Raw genomic sequence first — 21,709 nt, forward strand, 5'->3', positions numbered from 1 at the left:
GATTAATGAATGAAGAAGTTTTACTTTCCAAAGAAAAAAATACACAGCAAAGACTACCTGGTGGGGAGGTAAACTGTATCAGTCAGCATGTATTTAGTATGATTAATCTATACTTTATTAGCAGCATTATATTATTCTGATTTTCTTCTCATTTTTCAAAGTATTTAAGAGCAGACAAACAAAATAGAGCTACAACTCCTAATAGTCTATAATGATTCATCACCTATCTTAAGAAATGATGTGACTGTCAAGTCTGTTCACCTTAAGAAGAGCTGGTGGCTCTCAGAACTTAATAAAAATATATTAAAATACATTTGTTTTAAAAATTAAAACTTTCCACGGTAAGGATGAGAGGAACAAAAATGAGGGCGGTATGCATACCATGAAATTTCACCAACACCTAAATGATTTTTAAAAACAACTGTTTTTACTGCAACTAAATGTTTCTGCTGCCTTATCCCAGCTAATTCACCTCAGCATTTCAATTAAAAAAAGAATAGAAGGATAAAGGGGAAGTCTTTAGTAAACTGAATTATCACTTGGTTTCTATTAAAATGAACATTAAAAGTACCTATTTGGCTTAAATGAGTATTAATAAGATGATAAAGCCAGTGATGACTATCAATATACATCTGGCAACATTACATGTAGCATACTTTGCAAAAATACAATTATTATATCTACATGTCCAAATAAATATTACATACTATCTTGGAAAAAATCATATTGAATGCAATATTATCTTCTATGCTCAACTATGTTTTATTAAAAATTTTGTTTATAAACCAATTTGGAGAATTTCTCATAAATTTGGACTGTATAATTTTATTTCATGTTGTGCTTTTTGATTCAATATTGGCCACCCTGATTTAGTTAATTTTTATTAACAGAATTCCAATTTGATTGGATTGGACTTCTTTTAGAAGAATAGACTCCAGCGAAGAAAGAAAAAATATTTACAACCAGCATGGACCTTGAACAGCAGTTTCATAAAACAGAAATTTCATGTATCTACTTTCTGTTTGAAAACAATTATTTCTAGATAATTTACAGAAACAGTTTGAATCAAAACACATTTAGTCATGGAAAAAATCAATCTACAGAGTGAAAATATTTCTTCTAAACCTGAAAGCACTATGAAGCCCAATAAGTTTCAATGTCTGAAATCTGTTAAGTTAAAATTATGTAAAAGATGCTAATTCTGGAAATTATCAAAAGCATTTGAAACTATTTTACTATTTTCAGGTGAACTTACTTTTAAACAGTGTTACTGGAATTTGTGCTAATTTTATTACAAAATTTTGTATTTGCATTTACACACTACAGTTGAATGAAAAATGTAAATAATTTTGAAAATTTCTGAAATTGAGCCAAGGTATAATTCCTTGCATGTCATCACTGACAGGTCCCAATTTTTGATGGTTTGACTTGGAATTTTTTAACTTTATGATGGTGCATAAGTAACAAGTGACACGCATTTGGTTGAAACCATACTACAAATTTTGGATTTGGATCTTTTGCCAAGCTAGCAATATGCGGTAGGACACTTTCTCATGACACTGGGAAACGGCAGTGACTCATAGCTTCCAGTCAGCCAGAGGACCATGAGGGTAAACAACCGATACACTTAAAACCATTCTATACCCATACAACTATTCTTTATTACTTTCAGTACAGTATTCAGTATATTACATGAGATATTTGACACTGTATTATAAAATTGGCTCTGTGTTAGAGGATTCTGGCCCAACAGTAGGCTAATGTAAAGTGTTCTGAGCACGTTTAAGATAAGCTAGGCTAAGCTCTGATGTTTGGTAGGTAGGTTAAGTGTAGTAAATGTATTTTCAACTTACAGGTTTACTGGGGCATAACCCCATTGTAAGCAGAGGAAGATCTGTCTTCTCTTTTACTTAATAAATACACAGCAATGCTAATTTAGTGAATACCAGTATGCAGAATAGTGAAATGTTTAAAACTCTTATTATTTAAGTATTAGAAAAAATACAGCTCACAGTAATGAACTAGTTATTAATGAATTAACTAAATGTAATACTGAGGGTTGTTTACTTGTTTTGTTTTTAAGCTAATAAGCTAACCTGTGTTAACATGTTCTTTACACAAGACTGATCAAGATATAAGTTTTTGAGTATATTTCAAAATTATTTCGGTTATCCTGTTATAGATTTTCATTATATAAATCACAAAGTCTTATACCCAAGATGGCATTTCAGATATTTTAAAAACACTACTGTTGTAGTTAATAAAGGAGTAAATTTATAGTTAACTAAGACTTTTGTAAATACCAATTTTAAAAACAAAATTTTCTGAATAAATGCAAAAGAGTGTGTTTCAGCTGTTTAGACAAGATAAATTTAAATTCTTAGTTTTTATTAACTTTTTATCATTATAGCATCATTATTTCCCATTATATTAGCTAAACTAATAAACTGTAATTACTTGACTTCAAGAATCTTCAAATATTGAATTGGGTCTGGGATGTAAAAATATTATCACAGTCCAGACAAACACAAAATAACTAAAAGCAACAACAGAATCTATTTTCATGTCAATCTCATTTCATCACAGAGCCCCCTTCCAACAAATTCCTCCTCTACAAGAATATGCCCCATTCAAATAAGTACAATACCAAATTTCTGCTGATAAAAATAAGAAATATCTAGATTCTGAATATCAATGGTATATGACATCCAATAAATGATTAATAATAGTTTTCTACATTTGCATTGTATACTTAATTTATAAAGCTTTTCAAAAACAAAACTGTTCTTCAGAAAAATCCTATAAAAAAGCAGAAATACTACATTTTACAGATGGGGGAAATTACAGCTTCAGAGCCATTAAGAAACTTGCTTAACTTCATATAACAAATAACAGAATGATTAGATAGGTCTCAGTCTAGTCTTTCAAATATAGCATATTCATTTTCCAACAATATGATACCACCTTCTCATTTTATATTCCTTTATACTACAGAATAAAAGGGAATACGCTGCATTTAAATTTTAAAACAAAACAGTTACTGGTTACTTTTTTTACCTTATCAAAAACCTATACCAAGGAAACAATATTAAATAGTTGTTCATACTCTTTAGCTTCTATTGTTTTCTGTAGTATGTTATAATGGTCGAACTGGTAAGATCATAAAACAGAACAGCAAAATATTCTAGACTTGGTAATTTATCAACCACATTTTATAAGGGTACTTTTATTTTTAAAATGTGAACGTACATTTACTCCTGAAATTGTTTTTATTCACTCCTAATCCCCTACTGAAACCAGTGATTCCATGTCTACCGGCAATTCACCTTACCCAGAGGTCATGTTCAGCGTAGTCAAACAGAAGCCATACTTTCCTATCAGCATGAGACAAAAACACCTTTTGAAGAGAGATGACATTTGGATGCTTAAGCTCTCGAAGTAACTGAAAAACAAAGGAGACTGATTAAAAATCTTTGCCATAAAAATATTTAAAACACCATTTGTAATTCAAAGGCCATACAAACCCAATGGTAATCAATCCTAAAAATGTATTAAGTACCACATAGTTTTGAGATGTCCATACAGATGCTTCAGTAACAAATGAGGAAAAATGTGGAGAACAGATACTGAAAAGATTTAACTGAGTAAATCTATTTTGTTCATTTCTTAGTTCATTTTTAGTTCATATTGTTTAGTACATTTTTATTTTTTTCTTGTAAAAAAATAAGAATTGCCATTTTAACAATTTTTATTTCAGTGTACAACTCAGTAACATTAAGTATACTCACAATGTTGTGCAACCATCACCACCACCTATTTTCCAACTTTGTCACTCATCTAAATGAAACTCTGGGCCCATTAAACAACAACGCTCCATTTCCCTCCTCCCCTCAGCCTCTCGTAACCTCTATTCCACTTTCTGTCTCTATGAATTTGCCTGTTCTAAATACCTCATGTAATTAGAATCATACAGTCTTGTCCTTTTGTATCTGGCTTATTTCACTCAGCATAATATCTTTTAGGTTCATCCATGTGGTAACAATGTGTCAGAATTTTATTCTTTTTTATGGCTGAATACATTCCATTGTATGGACATACCATTTTATTTATCCATTCATCCACTGATTGTTCCACAGGTTGTTTCTACATTTTGGCCACTGTGAATAATGCTGCTATTAACTTTGGTGTACTGGGACCTGAGTCCCTGCTTTCAATTTTTTGTGTAAATACCTAGAAGTGGGGTTACTGGATCACATGATAATTCTATGTTAACTTTTTGACGAACCACCAAACTGGTTTTTACAGCAGCTGTACTACTTTCCATTCCTATCAGCAATGAATGAGGATTCCAATTTCTCCACATTCTCACAAATAGTTATTTTCCTTCTTTTTAAGTAACAGCCACAACCTAATAGGTATGAAATATCTCATTGTGGTTTTGATTTGTATTTCCCTAAAGACTAATGATATTCAGCATCTTTTCATGTGCTTACCGGTCATTTGTACATTTCTTTGAAGAAATGTTTGTTTAAGCCTTTTGCCCATTCTTTGAACTGGGCTGGTTTTTTGCTGTTGAGTTGTACTTTTTTATAATCATACCTCTAATTCTACTAGTTGTCTGTGTTTTGACATTACAAAATAATTGAACTCTATTAAATCTGCTGCTTATTATTCTTAGGAAAAAAACTAACCAACTGCAACATTAGAAAATACAACATTCATTAAAAAAAATTATCAGATGAGAATTAACATGTGTAATTCTGTGAGATATACCTATTTTTTTCCCAGGCATTTAAACTATATAACCAAGTTGATGAATATTTTGTAAATTTTTCATAAAATAGTAACTTATACAGACAGAAGCCTACACATATAACACACTTTCATGGATTTAACCTTTCCCATTTCCTAGAACATTCTTCTATTTAAAATCTTTTATCTCCTTATTTATTTCCACCTAATAACCAAAGTGGCCCTAGTAATCTATCAGTTATAAAAGTATTTCCACTCTGCCAAGCAAAACCAAAACACCACCAACAATGACAAGAAAAACTTCTCATGAAGCCTTATGTGTTATCAGTTAACTGACTTACACAGTGCCTTCCAAAAGTGTTCCGAACACATGACAGTCATGTGGGGAAGTGAAGGTCTTAGAACTTATGACTCCAGTACCTTTTAAAAGAATACTGCCACCAAAATAAGAATAAATACAAATGTCATGTTAACTAATTATTAGGGACTCTGAAATGAATTCAGCAAAGGGAAGACTATGAATGAACTATGTATTAAGTCACTTATAGCAACAATTATTCTCTGGGAGGTGTTAATTACTTTATTCAGGAGCAAGATTAAATCCAAGTTATGTATTTCTGCTTTTAGAATATCATTTCAAACTTACAAGACTTTAGAGATTATATACAAATCCTCAGAAGGCCGGGATCTAAAACTGACTGTTTCCTAATTAACAAATAAGGCCAACAATCTGATAGGGAAAGCCTTCAGGGTTACCCAGGACCACCCAGCTGGCTGGAAAAGCTAGCTGTGGTACTAAGGTCATCTCAGTTCTGGGTCAGTGTCTTCTCCATTACCTCATAACTGGAACACACTTTTCAGCTAGGCAACTATTTCAATCCTTTCTGGAAACTGGCAGGGTAGAAATTACAACAAACAGGCTCCAAAGCTTTGGCAAAAGTTCTCTCCACGTATTAGAAATCTACATATACAGCTATTCTTAAGTGTCTCCTGAATTACACTTCCAAGATGAGGTTTAGCTCCTATATTAAAAAGAAAACAGCAGCAACCATTTTATTAAGTTCTTTCCAGGTGCCAAGCATGGTGCTAAGCATATGATCTCACTTAATCATGAATTACCCTATGAAATATTTATATTACTCCTATTTTATAAATGAGGAAAGTGTTTTAAGGAGATTAAATAATTTGCTCAAGGTCACATTCTTAGGTAATGGTTAGAATCAGGATTTAAATATTTTTAATTAATTAAGTTTTAAAATACAAAGCCAGTACTCTATGGTCTAATATCAATAACTCCTAAGACTAATATGTTGGGGGAATAGTCCTTAAAATCCACAGACACAGATGTTTTAAATGTGTATTAGGCTGTGAACCAGACAACGACCAGCACTGTATCTTGCTCATCATTGCACTGTTAGCTTCTTGCACACTGTCTGGCATCTGGTCGGCTAATTTTTTGATGAATATATACATACATGAGTTCATGAATAAACAAAATACACATACTAAATAGTGCCCTAAAATACACCCTTTGGCTTCTGATCACTGCTTTAATCACAAACCAATCCATTTCTTTAAATATAATAGTAGTAAGTGTAATGAACTGAATTGAGTTCTCCCAAAATTCATGTCAAAGCCCTGGCCCTCAGTACCCCTGAATGTGACTGCATTTGGAGATAAGGCCTTTAAAGAGGCAACTAAGTTAAAATGAGGTCTTCAGAGTGGGCCCTAATCCAATCTGAATGGTGACCTTATAAGAAGAGATTAGGACACAGAAAGACCATAACAGTGTGCCCACCTGCAAACCAAGGAGAGGTTTCAGAGGAAACCAGCTCTTCAGGTGCCTTGATATTGGATTTATAAGAGCCTCCACCACTGAGAAAAGAAGTTTCAGTTGTTTAAGCTGTCCAGTATGTAGTATTTTTTTATGGCAGCCACAGCAAACTAATACAGTAAATAACCACTACTACTAAGTAAAACATATTATGTTGTGTGTTTGTGGTTTTTTAGATCTTATCAGGAGAAGGGCCACTGTAGGGTTTGAGATGGAACTGAGAGTCTCAGTGGGGAAGTGCCTCTAAGTAAATATTTACACTGAGGTACTTCCAGAGGACCCAGAAGCCGTGCCACATTTAGCAGGGCTAACATTTACCGAATGCCTTCTACATGCTGGACGCTGTGGTAGATGCTTTACTAGGTCCTGGGATATAAAGTGTGCTAGGACCTTCTGCTCAACTCCTCCAGTAGGAGACAAATGGCCAGGAAGGGGACAATTCAAATTCTGTGACAGTAGTAGCGGTAACAGACATTTATTGAATAGCTAACATTTATCTAGAGTTTATTGTGCCTGAAGAAGTGTTCTAGGCCCTTCCCATAAACCCTATGAGATACTACCATTCCCATTTTACAAATGAGGAAACTAAAACAAAGGGATATTCAGTAACTTGCTTTGAATCCTACAAGCCAGTTAAGCAGTAAAACCAGGATAAGAGCTCAGATCACCTGGCTGGGGTCTTCGCTGCTACACGCAGCCATGAGGCTGGTGCTCCGACACTAGAAGCATTCCGTTTTCCCGTCTGATGGACAGGACTTCAGGCTTTCATCACCGCAGACAGAGCCCATAGCGCATAGATGCCTCTTCCTTAACAGTTTATGCTATTTTTGCCTTTTTGAGGACTTTGTTTTAAAAATGTTTTAAAGGAAAGGTTTAAATAGATATATACAATGGTGTCCATCACAGAAACAACCTAAATTTCTCTAACTCTACTGGGAATAAAATCTTATTTCCTGAGTACTGAGATCACTAAAAATACAAATGTTTTAATACATTATTCATTATAAATTTAATTCATTCCACTTGTGCCCAACAATATCACACAATCTGAACTCAAAGTACAAATAAAAAAAAAAAGTTTACAATTGTATCTTGTCAATAAATACCACTTACAGTGGCTGAGTGAGAATATAGGTAAGAAAACCTCTAAGAATCTCCATACAAAATTGACTTCTAACATTAAAATTTTACAAAAAAGCAAAAATAAATTCTAAGTTTATGCCATTAAGAGCACAGCTGAGTTGAAATTACTATAAAAGCATAAGGAAAATTTATTCCAAAATTATTTCAATTTTTTTTAAAGTGGTGGAAACTTTACTTGAAGTCCTGCAAATTGATTTATAAAAAAACCTAAGGTGCTAGAATAAAGTAGATGTGAGCTTTAAAAGTCAAGTCTAGAGCTTTCCCTCTGCCCCCACAGTCCCCCTATTCCAGCTGTTGGAATAGATCCACTGAAGCAGTTTGAAAACTGCTAAGCTAAAAAGATTCCAGCTCATAGGAAATTCTGGAAATACAAAACAAACCACTTAAAATGTAATGACAATAAAGATATGCAGTGCTCTTATCTTGACTAAAAATTCTCGGAGTTCTTTTCTTCTTCCCTCTCTGTTATAATTATTGAGCAAAGACTGTATGTCAGACCTTGTACACACTGGCAAAGAAATGTGTTATAATCTAGATGGGGTAGGGACAACAAATAGTAAATGAGTCAACAAACAATCAAATAAAAAAGTAACTCCTTATAATTATAAAACAAAGTGGATGCAGCTCCTAAGAGAATAATGGAGGTGAGTGATGGGGAAGTTGGACTTCTTCAACAGAGGATTAAATAAATGGAAGGGGGGAGTGGTCTGGTAAGACTTAACAAAAAGATGGGATTTTTCTTTCTTTTTGATTCTTTTAATAGATATTTCTTTCAAAAGTAAATAGAATAATAAATCGCAATGTATCACTATACAGTTACAGTCTTTCTCATTTTATTTATTTCATACCCACTTGTCCCACCCCACCCTGTATTATTCTGAAGCCCCAGGAATATACAATTTCACCTATAAACATTTCGGTATATATTTCTAAAATATAGGGTCTCTTTTCTCTGACCAAAATGGAAAAAAATTAGTAATCAGAACAATAAATTTTCTAGAAAGCCTCACATATTTAAAAGTTAAATACATTTCTAAATTACCCTGAATAAAAGAAAGAAATCACCAAGAAAATTGAAAGTATTTTGTATTAAATGATAATGAAAATACAATGTAGCCAAATTTGTGGAATGCAAGGAAAATACACCTTGAAAGGAAAATTACACTTTCAATTGCTTATATTAGAAAAGAATAGTTTAAAAATCAATGACCTAAGGTTCCATCTTACAAAGATAAAAAAGAAATGTAAGCCAAAAATAAGTCAAAGTAAAGAAATAAAGAGCAGAAATCAATACAGACAGAAAATACAAATTACCAAATTGGCAATGATACAGGGACATCACTACAAACGCTACAAATGTGAAAAAATAATAAGGAAATATTAGGAACAAACATGTGCCAATAAATTCAGTAACTTTAATGAAACAAATTATATAAAAAGCACAACTTATCAAACACAATATGAAATATACAATCTGAAAAGCTCTTTACCTATTAAGGAAATAATACTAATTGGTAAATTCTATCAAACATTTAAGGAAGAATAACTACAAATCATACAGAAACTGTCAGAAAACAGAAGATGAAAAAATACTGCCTAACCATTTTATGAGAACAGCACAACCTTGACACCAAAGACAAAGACATTACAAGAAAGACCAATATTCTTGAAACTTATAGGCCTATAACTCCTTAACAACACATTAGGAAATCAAGTCTAGAAATATATAACCAAGCAGGCATTATTTCAAGAACGCAAAACTGGATAAACATTAGAAAACTAATCAATGTAGTCTACCAATATAACAGAATAAGAGATACCTATATGATCACTTTATTACATGTAGAACAAAGCATTTGGAAAATTCAATACCATTTATGAAAAAATAGAAGGGAACTTCCAAGTTTTTGACGGCACATATAAAAAACCTACAGATAACATTTTACTGAATGGTGAAATAATGAAAACACTTCTCTCCAAGATGTCAAAGATGGGAACAAGTCAAAGATATCCAATCTCACAAAGATGTCCATTCAACAATATATGAAAGGCCCAGCCAGTGCAATAAGGAAAGAAAAAAATTAACAGCATAAAGATGGAAAGAAGTAAAACTAATTCTATTCATATGCCATTAATTATTTGTGTAGAAAATCCCAAGATATCACCAAACCAGTGAACTTAGGTATATGAAATATATTATGCATATATAATACACAATATTGAAAAAAATATTTCTATGCACAGAAGCAAACAAATGGAAGATGAAAATTTTTAAATAATTCCATTTACAAGTGCCTGAAAACATGAAGTTCTTAAAAATGACTTTAACAAAAGGTGTGCAAAAACCTCTACACTAAAAGTTATAAAACAGTGTTGATAATAATTAAAGAAAACCTTCAATGGAAAGTACATCTTTTTAGATTCATTGCTTAGAGGTGTCAATATTATTAAGATGTCCAATTCTCCCTGAATTGACTCAAACTATAATCCTACCAGGCATTTTTAGAAATAGAAATTGACTAGCTGATTCAAAAATATATATGATAATGCAAAGGACCCACAATAGCCCAAATAATCCTGAGACAGAAGAACAAAGCTGGTGGCCTTACAACACCTTACTTCAAGTCTTGCTGTAAAGCTAGAGTGATCTGGTATTGGCATAAGGATAGGCAAAGAGATCAACACAACAGAATAGAGCCCAGTGTAAATAGTCCCACACTTACACAGTTATTTAATTTTTTGCAAAGGTGTCAAAGAAATTCAATGGGGAAGAATCTTTTCAAAATGTGATGCTACAACAATTATACTTTCATATGAGGTGAAGGGAGAAGAGGCTCAAACTACATCACATCACAGAAAAATGAACTGAGGAAATCACAGACTAAAAAGTAAAGCAAAAACTCTAAAGCTTTTAGGTGAAAACATAGGAAAATATCTTCACAATCAGTGAGTAGATGGATATTTCTTCAGCCAAACACAACAAGCAACAGTCATAAAAGGAAAAAATTAGTCAATTAGACTTCATCAAAACTAAAAGTTTCTGCTCATCTTAGGTTGAAGAACCACAATCAAGTACATTAAAAATAAGCTTTCAGCTTCTGTGATGACTGCCCTTGTAATGTTCACCATGTAACTTATTCACTATGTAAGAATTCGTTCTCCATGTAAGAACTTGTTCGTTATGCTTCAGAAGATTGGAGACTGACGAAAATTAGGCTTGGGGTGGATTAATGATTGTGCATTAAGCATTGACCCCCCTATACAGAATTTTATTGTTGTTAACAACCATTTGATCAATAAATATGAGAGATGCCCTCACAAAAAAAAATATATATATATATACACACACACACTTCCAATTGTAAAATAAATAAGTAACCGGGATGTAATGTATAGCATAAGGAATATAGTCAAAATATTGTAACAACTTGGTATGGTGATAGCTGGTACCTAGAATTATCATGTATATAAATGTTGAATCACTGTTGTACACCTGAAACTAATGTAATACTGTGTGTCAACTACCCTTCAATAAAAAATAATTATCCAGGAAAAAAAAAAAAAAGCTTTCAGATTCCTTGTATTTAACTGCACTTCGTTATCAACATATACATAAAGATAAGAATGTTACTGTTTTTAAAACCTTTCACGGAAGTGCAATAAGCATAGGGAAAAGAACATGAACCATTAAGTGCACAGCTCAGTGAGTCTTCACATATTAGACCCACATAACCAGCCCACAGCAAGATCAGGGAACATTACTAGCGCCCTGAAAGATCCCTTGTCTCCCCTCCTTGGAGCTAGCTAGTAATGTCTAGCATTACTGATCAGAGTTCAATGGATTCTTTAAAACTGACTAGAACACACAGAATAGTAGATGTTGAAGAACTAACAGTTAATGTACAGATATCTTGCCTCAAGATTCAGGAGTATGAAAACTTATCAATTAAATGAAATGCAATTCCCAACATGGCATACTTTTGGTTAAGAATGTTCTCCATCTCACCCTTATTCTCCCCTCACGGAGGTAATTCTTGCACGTTCTCTAAAACCTGGAACCTACCTTGACTGTCTAGTTTAGATGTATACCCTTTTCCCATTCTCTGTTCATTTCAATTATAGTGTTCAGCACATTGTTCTAATTATAAGATTTATGAGTCTCTTTCCTTATCAGCACATTAAGTACTGAAGGCCAGGGACCCGGACTTGCTCTGTTTCTTTACTTCTGTTTAGTTCACATCAACATGATATACAATACACGACAGTCGGTTGAAAACCCAGTGGTACAGAATTTGTTAAATGAGTAAAATTATTTAAATTCACGTCTCCAGGTCACAACAGCCTTTATCTGTGGGTAGATAGGAAGGCTGAATGCAACAAAAGCAAGGACTATAATATATATTTTAGAATATTCTGATTAAAACCAGAAAAGACAAATGTGAACCCACAGTTTTATAACAGTAAAAACTGAAGTGAAATCTCAAGGAAGCAACACTCAGTTTAAATGAATGAATAATTATTTAGTAATGTATTAACATGAAGAATATTTTCCTTTGGAATCAAAATGAGATCTAACTACCATATGGAAAGCTATGCCTCCAAAAGAAAAAGGCATGTATTTTTACATATTCAAATGTACAAATATAATAAAAAGCAAATAACAATCTCATTTTACATTCATATGACATTAATGTCATCTTATTTAAAGAGAATTAATTTCATACAAACTAGCCTATGACTTTTATTGCACTTGATGAAATAGTGACAATAACTAGACCCTTAACTGTTTAGTAACATTTATTGGAAAAATAATATTGAACTGACTTATTCTCAAAGAAATGAATTTATATAGAAACTTTTGCCAGAACTACATGCCACCTTTCTCTTTAAAAAATAAATATACTTTTCTATAGATAGTTGAATCAAAAATACCAACTTTCAGTGAATGTGTATATATGACAAATACAATTCAGACACCTACACAATTGACACTCATAAGTCAGTTATAGTAATGATGATAAAAGAGCTTCACTTACTGCTATTTCTCTACATGCTGACATAGAGATCCCGGTTCCTTCTATTTGTTTTAAAGCATAGTCTTTATCATCTTTCCTGTAAAAACAAAGTTATTTTAATATACAGATAAACTGAAATTTATGTGCATTTTTAATAAAATATAAATATAAATCACATATTTAATAAGCTTTTGACACCTTTCACATACAATCAAATAATGTCATTTAGAGAAAAATTTTTTAGATAATGTGGTCCAATCCCATTATTTGATGAGGAAAGTTAAATTCAAAGGATTAAAAAGATTTATTCGACTCCACAGTTATGCGTAGTAAACAAAGGTGCAGAAAAGGCCCTGACCTCCAGAAATACATTCTCTTTCTGCTCTAATATGGATATACTTCTTCTATACAACACACATGCATATAAAGTAAAACTTGCTTTCTGAAACCCATTCAGATATCTGTGAGTCAAAAAATATTAAGAAATGAATGCAGCACTAAAGTACAAAATGGTTATAATTTAAAGCAGGTTATAGCCTCCATATCCCCAAATACCTTCAAAGAGATTCAACTGAGCACAGTTACTATGTATCCAGAACTGCTCGATAGTGGGGATGCAACAGCATTCCTTCATTTACAGAACTTCCGTTGTCTACTGGCCTAGGTAGATAGATAACTAGTCCACCACAACACAACATGGCAAGTGCCATGGTAGGGAAAGTACAAGCCACAGAGGTTACCCACACTCTCCTTTGGTGGGGGAACCCCAAACAAAGACGTCTCAGAGGAAATGCCATCCAACAGAGGCCTACATGGCAGTCCTCAAACTATGTGGACTAAGATCCTCAAGAACTTTTGTTTGTTATATTAATATTTATTCCACTAGAATATAAACATAAGAACTTTTAAAAACATAGAATACAAAAGCACATACTCATTAGTCACCAGAGCAATGGCATCATCATGTTACGTCACCTTGAAAAAATGTACTGTACACTCACAAGAATAAAGTGGAAAAAAACCCCAAATATTATCATAGCACTATTATGAAAACAGCATTGACCTTGCAGAGCCTCTAAAAGGATTTCGGGGAAAGCTAGGGGTTCTCAGATCACTTTTGATAACTGCTGATGCAGTGTGTGTATATTTGTACGTATCAGTTAAGAGGATGAAAACTGCAGGAAGGCATATGAGGTGAAAGAAAATCATCTGAGGAAGAACAGATACAGTAAGCAACTGGAGAGGAGGCTGGGGATATCATTAGGAACCAGAACATAAAGTCTTTTTACCCCAAGAATAACAGGAAGAATCCACATTAAAGAATTTTTAACAAGAGAGTATCAGTTGTATTTTATTTGGGAAAAATATCTTTGGTTTTCTTTTGAATGCATACAGGGACTAAATAAAGACAGGAGGCAGGAAGGCCAGTTAAACATAAACAGTTCAGATTACTCAGGTGGGATGCCGGCGGCCACTGCGGAAGGCTGGCTGCCAGAGAGGCAAAGCAGCAGTAGCCCTGTGAGTACCGGGCATATGGGAGAGGAAGACTCAAAGATAACGATCTCTACCTTGGGCGACAGGCTAGCGACATTATTCACTGAAATAAGAAACACAGCAGGAGGGAAAGGGAGGAGGGCAGTTCCATTCTGCACAGGTTGAGCCGCGGTACCAGTGGACCCGCGAGCAGGGAGGACAAGTTGAGTGAGCACGCTTGAAGCTCAAGAGAAAGCTGAAGATACCGATTCACTACAACCAGCATATATGTAGGAATCAAAGTCAAGAGGGTAAACGAGGTGAGACCAAATAGAAGGACCGTCAAGAAAGAGATTTTCAAAAACTGCAGAATAGTAAATAGTATCAAAAGTTGAAGAGAGTCCTCTTCTAGAAAGAAGAAGACCAAGAAGTGTTGCCTGAATTTAGCAATGACGAAGTACTACAGAACGGTGGACTAGGCAAAAGCAGTTGCAGTGGTGTAGTGGCAGAGTCTATATTGCAGAAAGCTGAGGAATGAATGGGCCATAAGTAAACTGGGATAATATATGTAGGTAATTCTTTGAAGGGAAGAAAATAAGGCAGCTGCTGGAGTAATACACAAGGTTAAAGAATTATTATTTTGACAGAAAAGAATTGAGTATGTTAAGTACTGACAGGAAGAAAAAAACCCACAGAAAAAGGAACTGCTGATATGGGGGAGAGAAGGAAAAATTAAGAGACAGACTGAAATGCTGGGAAGAAATTAGATTCAGGGCTAGAAGGAGAAACACTTCTTCCATTGCAACAGGAAGAAAGAAGATACAGGAAAGGATAGACACAGGTGCAAAGCAGTCAGTTCAGAGGCAAAAAAGTTGGGGGAGTTCTCATTTTGATGGCTTTCATATTTTTCTGATGTGGGAAATGAGGTCATATATTAAAATAAAGGCAGAGGTGGTAGAAAAGTTCAAATTCTGAAAAGAGTAAAGGTTTGTTTGAATAAATGAATAGTTCCTTAGAAAATCAATTCCTTTAAGTTCATGTAATACTTTATTTTCAATTATTATTGAAATTTACATAGCTTGATCATTGTTTTTACAACATATTTACAGTAACTCCTTAGTTATAAAAAACAAATCCCTATAACGTTTTTATGAAAAAATATTTATGACAATCAGCTTTGCAATATACTTTCTACTAAAGCACCACAGACACTCATTATGTTAAAAATATATTAAGAATATCTTTACTTAATATTCACTAAGTGTGAACAAATTCTGAAAGACTTAAAGAATAAGTTAAAGAAGGTGACACAAAAATAAAATGAAATTGGGGTCAAAATAAGTCTATTAGACACTATCATGTGTACGGCACTGATTTAGCCAGACAATTAACACAGAAGTACAACAGATTCTATTCTACCTACTGTTTGAGGATAACATCCTAGAATTGAGCCTTCTAAGGAGAAAGACAATGGTGGGAAAAAAAATAAATTAAACTAAAGACATAGCCATTCACCTCCTTAATACTCACCCCTGGACTTTCTCTTACTTAAAAGTGGTCAAGCTGCCATATAAATGTTTTATATTTTATAAAAGTAAACTATGTAGAAGAAAGGTAAACTGGAAGAACATAAAAAACTTCAAAAAGATACCTGATTATCAAAAAGACAACCTGCTCTTGAAAATCACCTGATTACCACATAACGTAATAGTGCTTTGTGGTTTACTGAGCACATCTATCTCTCATGCTCTACCATATATTTATTTATCTATCATCCACGTATTCACTTTTTAGTTAAAAGGTTACTGAAGAAGAAAAATTTGTTCCCTAGTTTCAGTCCTTATCCAGTTGAAGTAGTCAGATTATATTAATAAATAATTGCCGCATAGTGTTCTAAGTACTATAAATAGAGGGTTGAAGCAATGTAAAAGGAAGTTTCAGAAAGAGTCTACTTAAGCAGAGATTCTTAAGAAGTTTGTCAGGGAAGGAGCGAGGGGTTGGGGAGAGCCATCAATAGTTATGTGAGACATCCCAGGAAGTAAGAACAGCATGTACAAAACTACAGAAGCACAGAGAGGGTCTGGCACGCTCAGAGACTAACAAAGAAGAGCAGGAGCAACTTAATATCTTTGAAACATCTTGACAGTGCTGAGGACTGATGGGATTTTGGAAATAGGCAGAGGCAGGATGGCAGGGGTCTTTTATGCCAGCTGTCTCCAAAGAGGGGTGTAGACTTCACTTCAAGGAGTGTACAAACCAAATGAGTATGACAAGAAAATATTACATTTAAAAATAAATAAACAAAGCTGAACGAAGGTGTGTCATGTGAGAAGACCAAAAAGAAGAGGATGGAACCACGATGAACACTTGCCTTTGACAGACAGAAGTAAAAAACATAAAATGGCTGTAGAGGAGTAGTTAAAAAAATGAGTAGTGTTTTAGTAAAATACTGTACTGAACACACCTAAGTTCACTTCTCTCTTAAAATCCTACTAAAACTATGGAAAGGGGAATTGCTTAAAGACACAAATGATAAGGATGAAAAATGGGAAGAAGATAGCATAAAAATGTGGAAATAAGTGGACAAACAGCAGCTGAGAAAGAAGATCCAAGAAAACAAAGTCACAAGTTGACAGTGAAGAAAGCTGAGAATCAATGAGATTCACACAGCAAAATGCTCCAAAAGCAGATAGCTAGGAGTACAAGATACCTCTGGAGACAGAATAACTGGATGGAAGATGAGTTGAGGAGTTATCATTGAAAATGCACCAATAAAGCCAAGTAAGAGAAGGTGAAGGAAGAATAAGAAAATTAGAGAACCAGTCCATGAGATCCAGTATACAAAAATTAGTAGTTCCAAAAGGATGACTAGAGAAAAGAAAGGAAGAAAATTTACACAGTAGTTCAAGGAAACTTCCCAGACTGACCAGGGTTTGTAAAACTGAAAAGGTCCAATGAGTTCCCATCACAAATGGATGAAAACAGATCAACATCAAGACCCAATATTTAGACATTTCAGAAAAGCGGAGACAAGCAGATTTTACAAGCTTCCAGTGGGGATGGGTTAATAGGCTACTTAGAAAGGATTAGCATTACTTAGCCACGAGAAGGAAGGAAATCCTGCCATTTGCAACAATACAGATGGACCTTGAGGGTATTATGCTAAGTGACAGAGAAAGACAAATTTTGTATGATATCACTTATATGTAGAATCTCCAAACTCATAAAAACCAACAGTAGAAGGGTAGTTACCAGAGGCTGGGGGAACTGGAAAGATGTATAATGGTCAAATTAGCAACCAGCAGAAAGTAAGTCCTGGACATCTAATGCATAGCATAGGAATTATAGACAACAATACTGTGTTATAAATTTCAAAGTTGCTAAGACATTAGATCTTAATTGTTCCCACCACAAAAGAGAATGATAATTATGCAATGTGATAGCATTTATTTTAAGACAAATTTAGAGGTCATGACTCCTGCTTAGCTTTTGTTTCTCACATATTCATTTGCAAAAGACAACTCTGCTGGATAGAGCCTTCTTGGTTGGCAGTTTTTTTTTTTTCCTTTCAGCATTGTGAATATATCATCTTTTTCTTTTCTGAGCTGTAAGACTTCTGCTAAGAAATCTGCTGCTAGTCTTATATATCCATCTCTTTTCAATACCTCTTTTGCCACCCTGTGTGAGGCTCTCACGTGTAACAGGCCTCTTATTCATTCTCTAAGCAGCTATAATGTGCTAGGTATTGAGCATGGCGATGGAGATACAAACATAAACATAGTCCTTTTACTATAATCACAATCTAGGTCTTTGAGAATGAAATAAAAGTAATAGAAAGGTCCAAATTCAAATCCCATAAGAAACAATGACTAATCCAATCTATGAATTAACAGGATGGACAATAAAAATGATGAGTCAAAAATAAGTAAGTAATTGGTTTTAGGACAAAATGAGCTTGAGACGACGGCATTCATATAGATGTGCAGCAGAAAGGTAGAGAAATAAAGGATGCAGCCCAAAATGCAAACTGCAAACCCAGGAAATCAAACATGCAGAAGGGACAGCTGAGAGGGACATCTTCAGGGGAAAGTGCCAATTAGCTATCAGGGAGGCATGTTGACTGCCGGTCACCTACCCAGTATCCATCCCTTCTGATTTCTTCTTTACAGAATGCTGATTTTGTCCCTTTTTGTTTGTTTGTTTTTTAACTTTTCCCTAATATAACTATGTGGCTCAAAAGATGGCCTCTCTCCTAGTCCTCAGGTGGGCCAGAATTTTCCAAAGGTAATTTTATTTCTCTTACCTGTGATTGTTTCAGGAACATGCTATGAACCAATTCTGGCCAATGAGTCATGTGACAAAAACTGCTGGGCAGCTTCAGGGTGCAAATGGGTGGCTGGTGGGTGAGGTTGTTACTTAACCATAAAAGAGGCCACAGGAAGAGAGAATCTCTTTCAGGAGGCGGAAAGCCCCCACTGCCTGTTTTCTCCCCATGAAAGGGACCATCTCAGGATGAAGGTGCTAATGAGGACAACAGGTACTGAGAAGGAAAGAACCTGGGATGCAACATCACTGAGGGCTGCCCCTGGAGAACTATAACCAGAGGTTGCTTTAGATCTTGATTTAATAGTTTTGTGAGACATTATAACTTCCTTTAGTTTAAATCACTTTGAGACAGGAATTTTCTACTACTGGCAACCAAATGCATCAATCTATAAAGAAAATAAGAACTTAGTAAATATTTTAAAAATTTATTTGTGGAATAAAAGGAAAGACAAAAAAAGAGAAAGGGTGGAGGAGGAGAAGGTAGAGAAAGGAGAACAGAAATGATGAAGAAAATAGAAAATGTGAGGTCTTTAACAAGGCAGGCCACCAGGAATTAAGGTGAAAAGGGAGAAAGAGAATCTCTGATGGGTAGCTCTTTTTTTTTTTTTTTTGCCAGTAAAATAAATAGCAAGTTTGTTTTCACTAATACAGTTGTTCTTATCTGTCAGTTCCTAGATCTTGTTCCAGATATTATATATGTGATTCGGCGCCAGATTCCCTGAAGCAAAACGGAGTTTGGTGCTTAAAGAAGGACTGAAACTCCAGCTGAAGCATTATGAACAGGGGAGAGAATGATGAGAGGTGAGTGACCTAATTTTTTAAAAGATAATCCAGAAATAAAGATTTTAATGTGAAATCTTCTAATTTTAAAATGTTGGTTCCTTTTAAAAAAACTCCTTATCAAACAATCCGAATGTCCATCAAGATAATATACAACTTTCAAAAGTTACAATGTAATTTATAGTAATAATGTGTATAAAGTGTAGGTATATGGATCAACATGTATATCTCAAAAATAAATGTTTAAAATAAAGTTGCAGATAAGCACCATTCAATACCATTTATATGAAGCTTGAACACATGCACGGCATTACTTAAAATATATCTGGTATAGAAATATAAAGGCATTCATCAGAATTATAACACCAGAATAGTGGTTACTTCTGGGGTAAGAGATGTAAATCTGATCAGAGTGTGTGTAGTTTCTCATTGCTACTGTAACAAATCCTTACAAACGTGGCTTGAAACACCACAAATTATTTTCCTACACATCTGTAGTTTAGGAGTCCAAGATGGGTCTCAGTAAGCTAAAACCAAGGTGCCAGCAGGAAGGCCCTAGGGAAAAATCAGTTTCCCTGTCTTTTCCAACTTATCATATATGTGAGACAACCACCAAAATTCCTTTGCTCCTACACCTCTTTCTCCATCTTCAAAGCAAGAAATATTGGGTCAGGTCCTTACAGCACATCACTCTCACCTTGCTTCCGCTGTCACATTTCTTTCTCTAAGACTCATATCTCCCTCTCCCACTTTTAAGGCCCCTTGTAATTACATTGGGCCCACCCACATTATCCAGAATAATCATCTTATTTTAAGGTCAGCTGATTAGAGACCTTAATTCCACCTGCAAGTTTAATTCCCCTTTGCTATGTAACTTAATACATTTAAATGTTCCAGGGATTAAGATATGGAGATCTTTAGGAGCCATTATTCTCTCTCCCACAGTGAGGGTAGACAAGGAACATAAATTTTGTAATGTTTTATTCCTTAAATAGAAGATAATGGTGTTCATTATGGTTTTTTTTGTTTTATCTGTTTATATGCCTCAAATATGTTTAAAAGCTTTTGATGTGAAATGCTTTTCCACTATAAGGTTTTCAAACTTTCCTGAAGCCCTAAAATTTTAATGAGATCACTCAGGAACAGTAAGGGGGAAAGGAAGGGAAGTATGAAAGAATCAAGGTGACCCTGCTTTATCCTGAACAGATTTTTTTCTTAAATTGCCTATTGGTTTTCTACAAAACATTTCATTTGGAAAGAAAAAAAAAGAATTCCAATTATTCAAACAAACAAAAAGGGAAAACACCATTGGTGTGAGACTATAAGAAAAACTATTAAAAAATTAACTTACATGGTACAAGTAGATAATTAATAAGCTAATTCAGGATTTAACGATAGCCAAAGAGATACATTTAACCCTACAAAGAATCTATAGAGCTAAATGATGCTCTTGATAGCTGTGCATGCCCGAGAAGATAAATTTATAGTCCAAGGACCACTAAAGTCATGGAAGAAGAAGGAGAGAGCATTAGGAAATGCCATGTACTTCTGGTTAAGACCCTAGTGGAACAGCACTCTAAAAGGAATATGAACAAGAAGTGTACTGACTCTCATCGGGACTGCAAGTCAGCTTCAAATATCAAAGCCTGAAAACAGATTGACATAGTCCCAGACTGCTAGCTGCTTCAGACATCAAATAAAAGTGCTCATTGTTAGAAGATACCATCTCCTAAGTATAAAGTTATAAAGTTATTTCTAAAGAACAATTTCAAACACAATGTCTGAAACATAGTAAAAAAAAAATAACCAGGTTCATGAGGAGACCCAACAACTAGCAAAAATTGCAAACAAAAGAAACACACTCATAATAGCTCCAGATAGTCTACACAGTTTTTAACTATTCATACAATGTTCAAGATGATAAAAGACTGAAAATTCCGACAGTCTCAAAACCCCGCGAATAAGGCTCAACAGATTTTTGAGAAAAAAAAATTCTATAACTGAAAACAACACAACCACCACCTGCATTTAATAAGACAATGAATGGATTTTAAAGCACAAGTACAGCAGAAGGGATTATTAATGAGCTACAAGAGATATCATAGGAAAGTATTCAAAATAAACACTGGAATGACAAATGATAATCATAAAGAAAAAGATAAGAGACTTAGATAATACAGACAAGAAGAGCTAACATACACAATAATTGGATCCCATCAAGAAAGAAGAAAAAAAAGAAAGAGACAAAAAGAGAGAGGGGCATAACCAATATTTAAAGAGACAATGGCTAAGAATTCTCTAAAACTAATGACAGCAAATTACAGATTCAAGAAGTACAGAAGCATTATGAATCATAGCAGCATAAGTAAAAACGATGTTCTTCTGG

The 21,709-nt window shown here is 34.1% G+C and overlaps 1 protein-coding gene across 4 annotated transcripts in view; it reads right to left on the reverse strand.

The window, feature by feature from the left end:
- The window catches only part of CDK8 (cyclin dependent kinase 8), a 107,779-nt gene that overhangs the window by 51,903 nt on the left and 34,167 nt on the right, over window positions 1-21,709 (reverse strand). For 3 of the 4 annotated variants that reach the window (XM_036917377.2, XM_036917376.2, XM_036917375.2), the window contains exons 2-3: window positions 12,766-12,841; window positions 3,332-3,442 (exon numbers count right to left, since the gene is read on the reverse strand). In XM_036917377.2, the coding sequence (XP_036773272.1) occupies window positions 3,332-3,442; window positions 12,766-12,841 (187 nt within the window). Of the gene's footprint in view, window positions 1-3,331; window positions 3,443-12,765; window positions 12,842-21,709 lie in introns of those variants that run through there. The other variant, XM_057490155.1, reaches the window with a different exon arrangement.

This window comes from Manis pentadactyla, chromosome 2 (assembly GCF_030020395.1).
Source record: "Manis pentadactyla isolate mManPen7 chromosome 2, mManPen7.hap1, whole genome shotgun sequence".
Lineage (NCBI taxonomy): Eukaryota > Metazoa > Chordata > Mammalia > Pholidota > Manidae > Manis > Manis pentadactyla.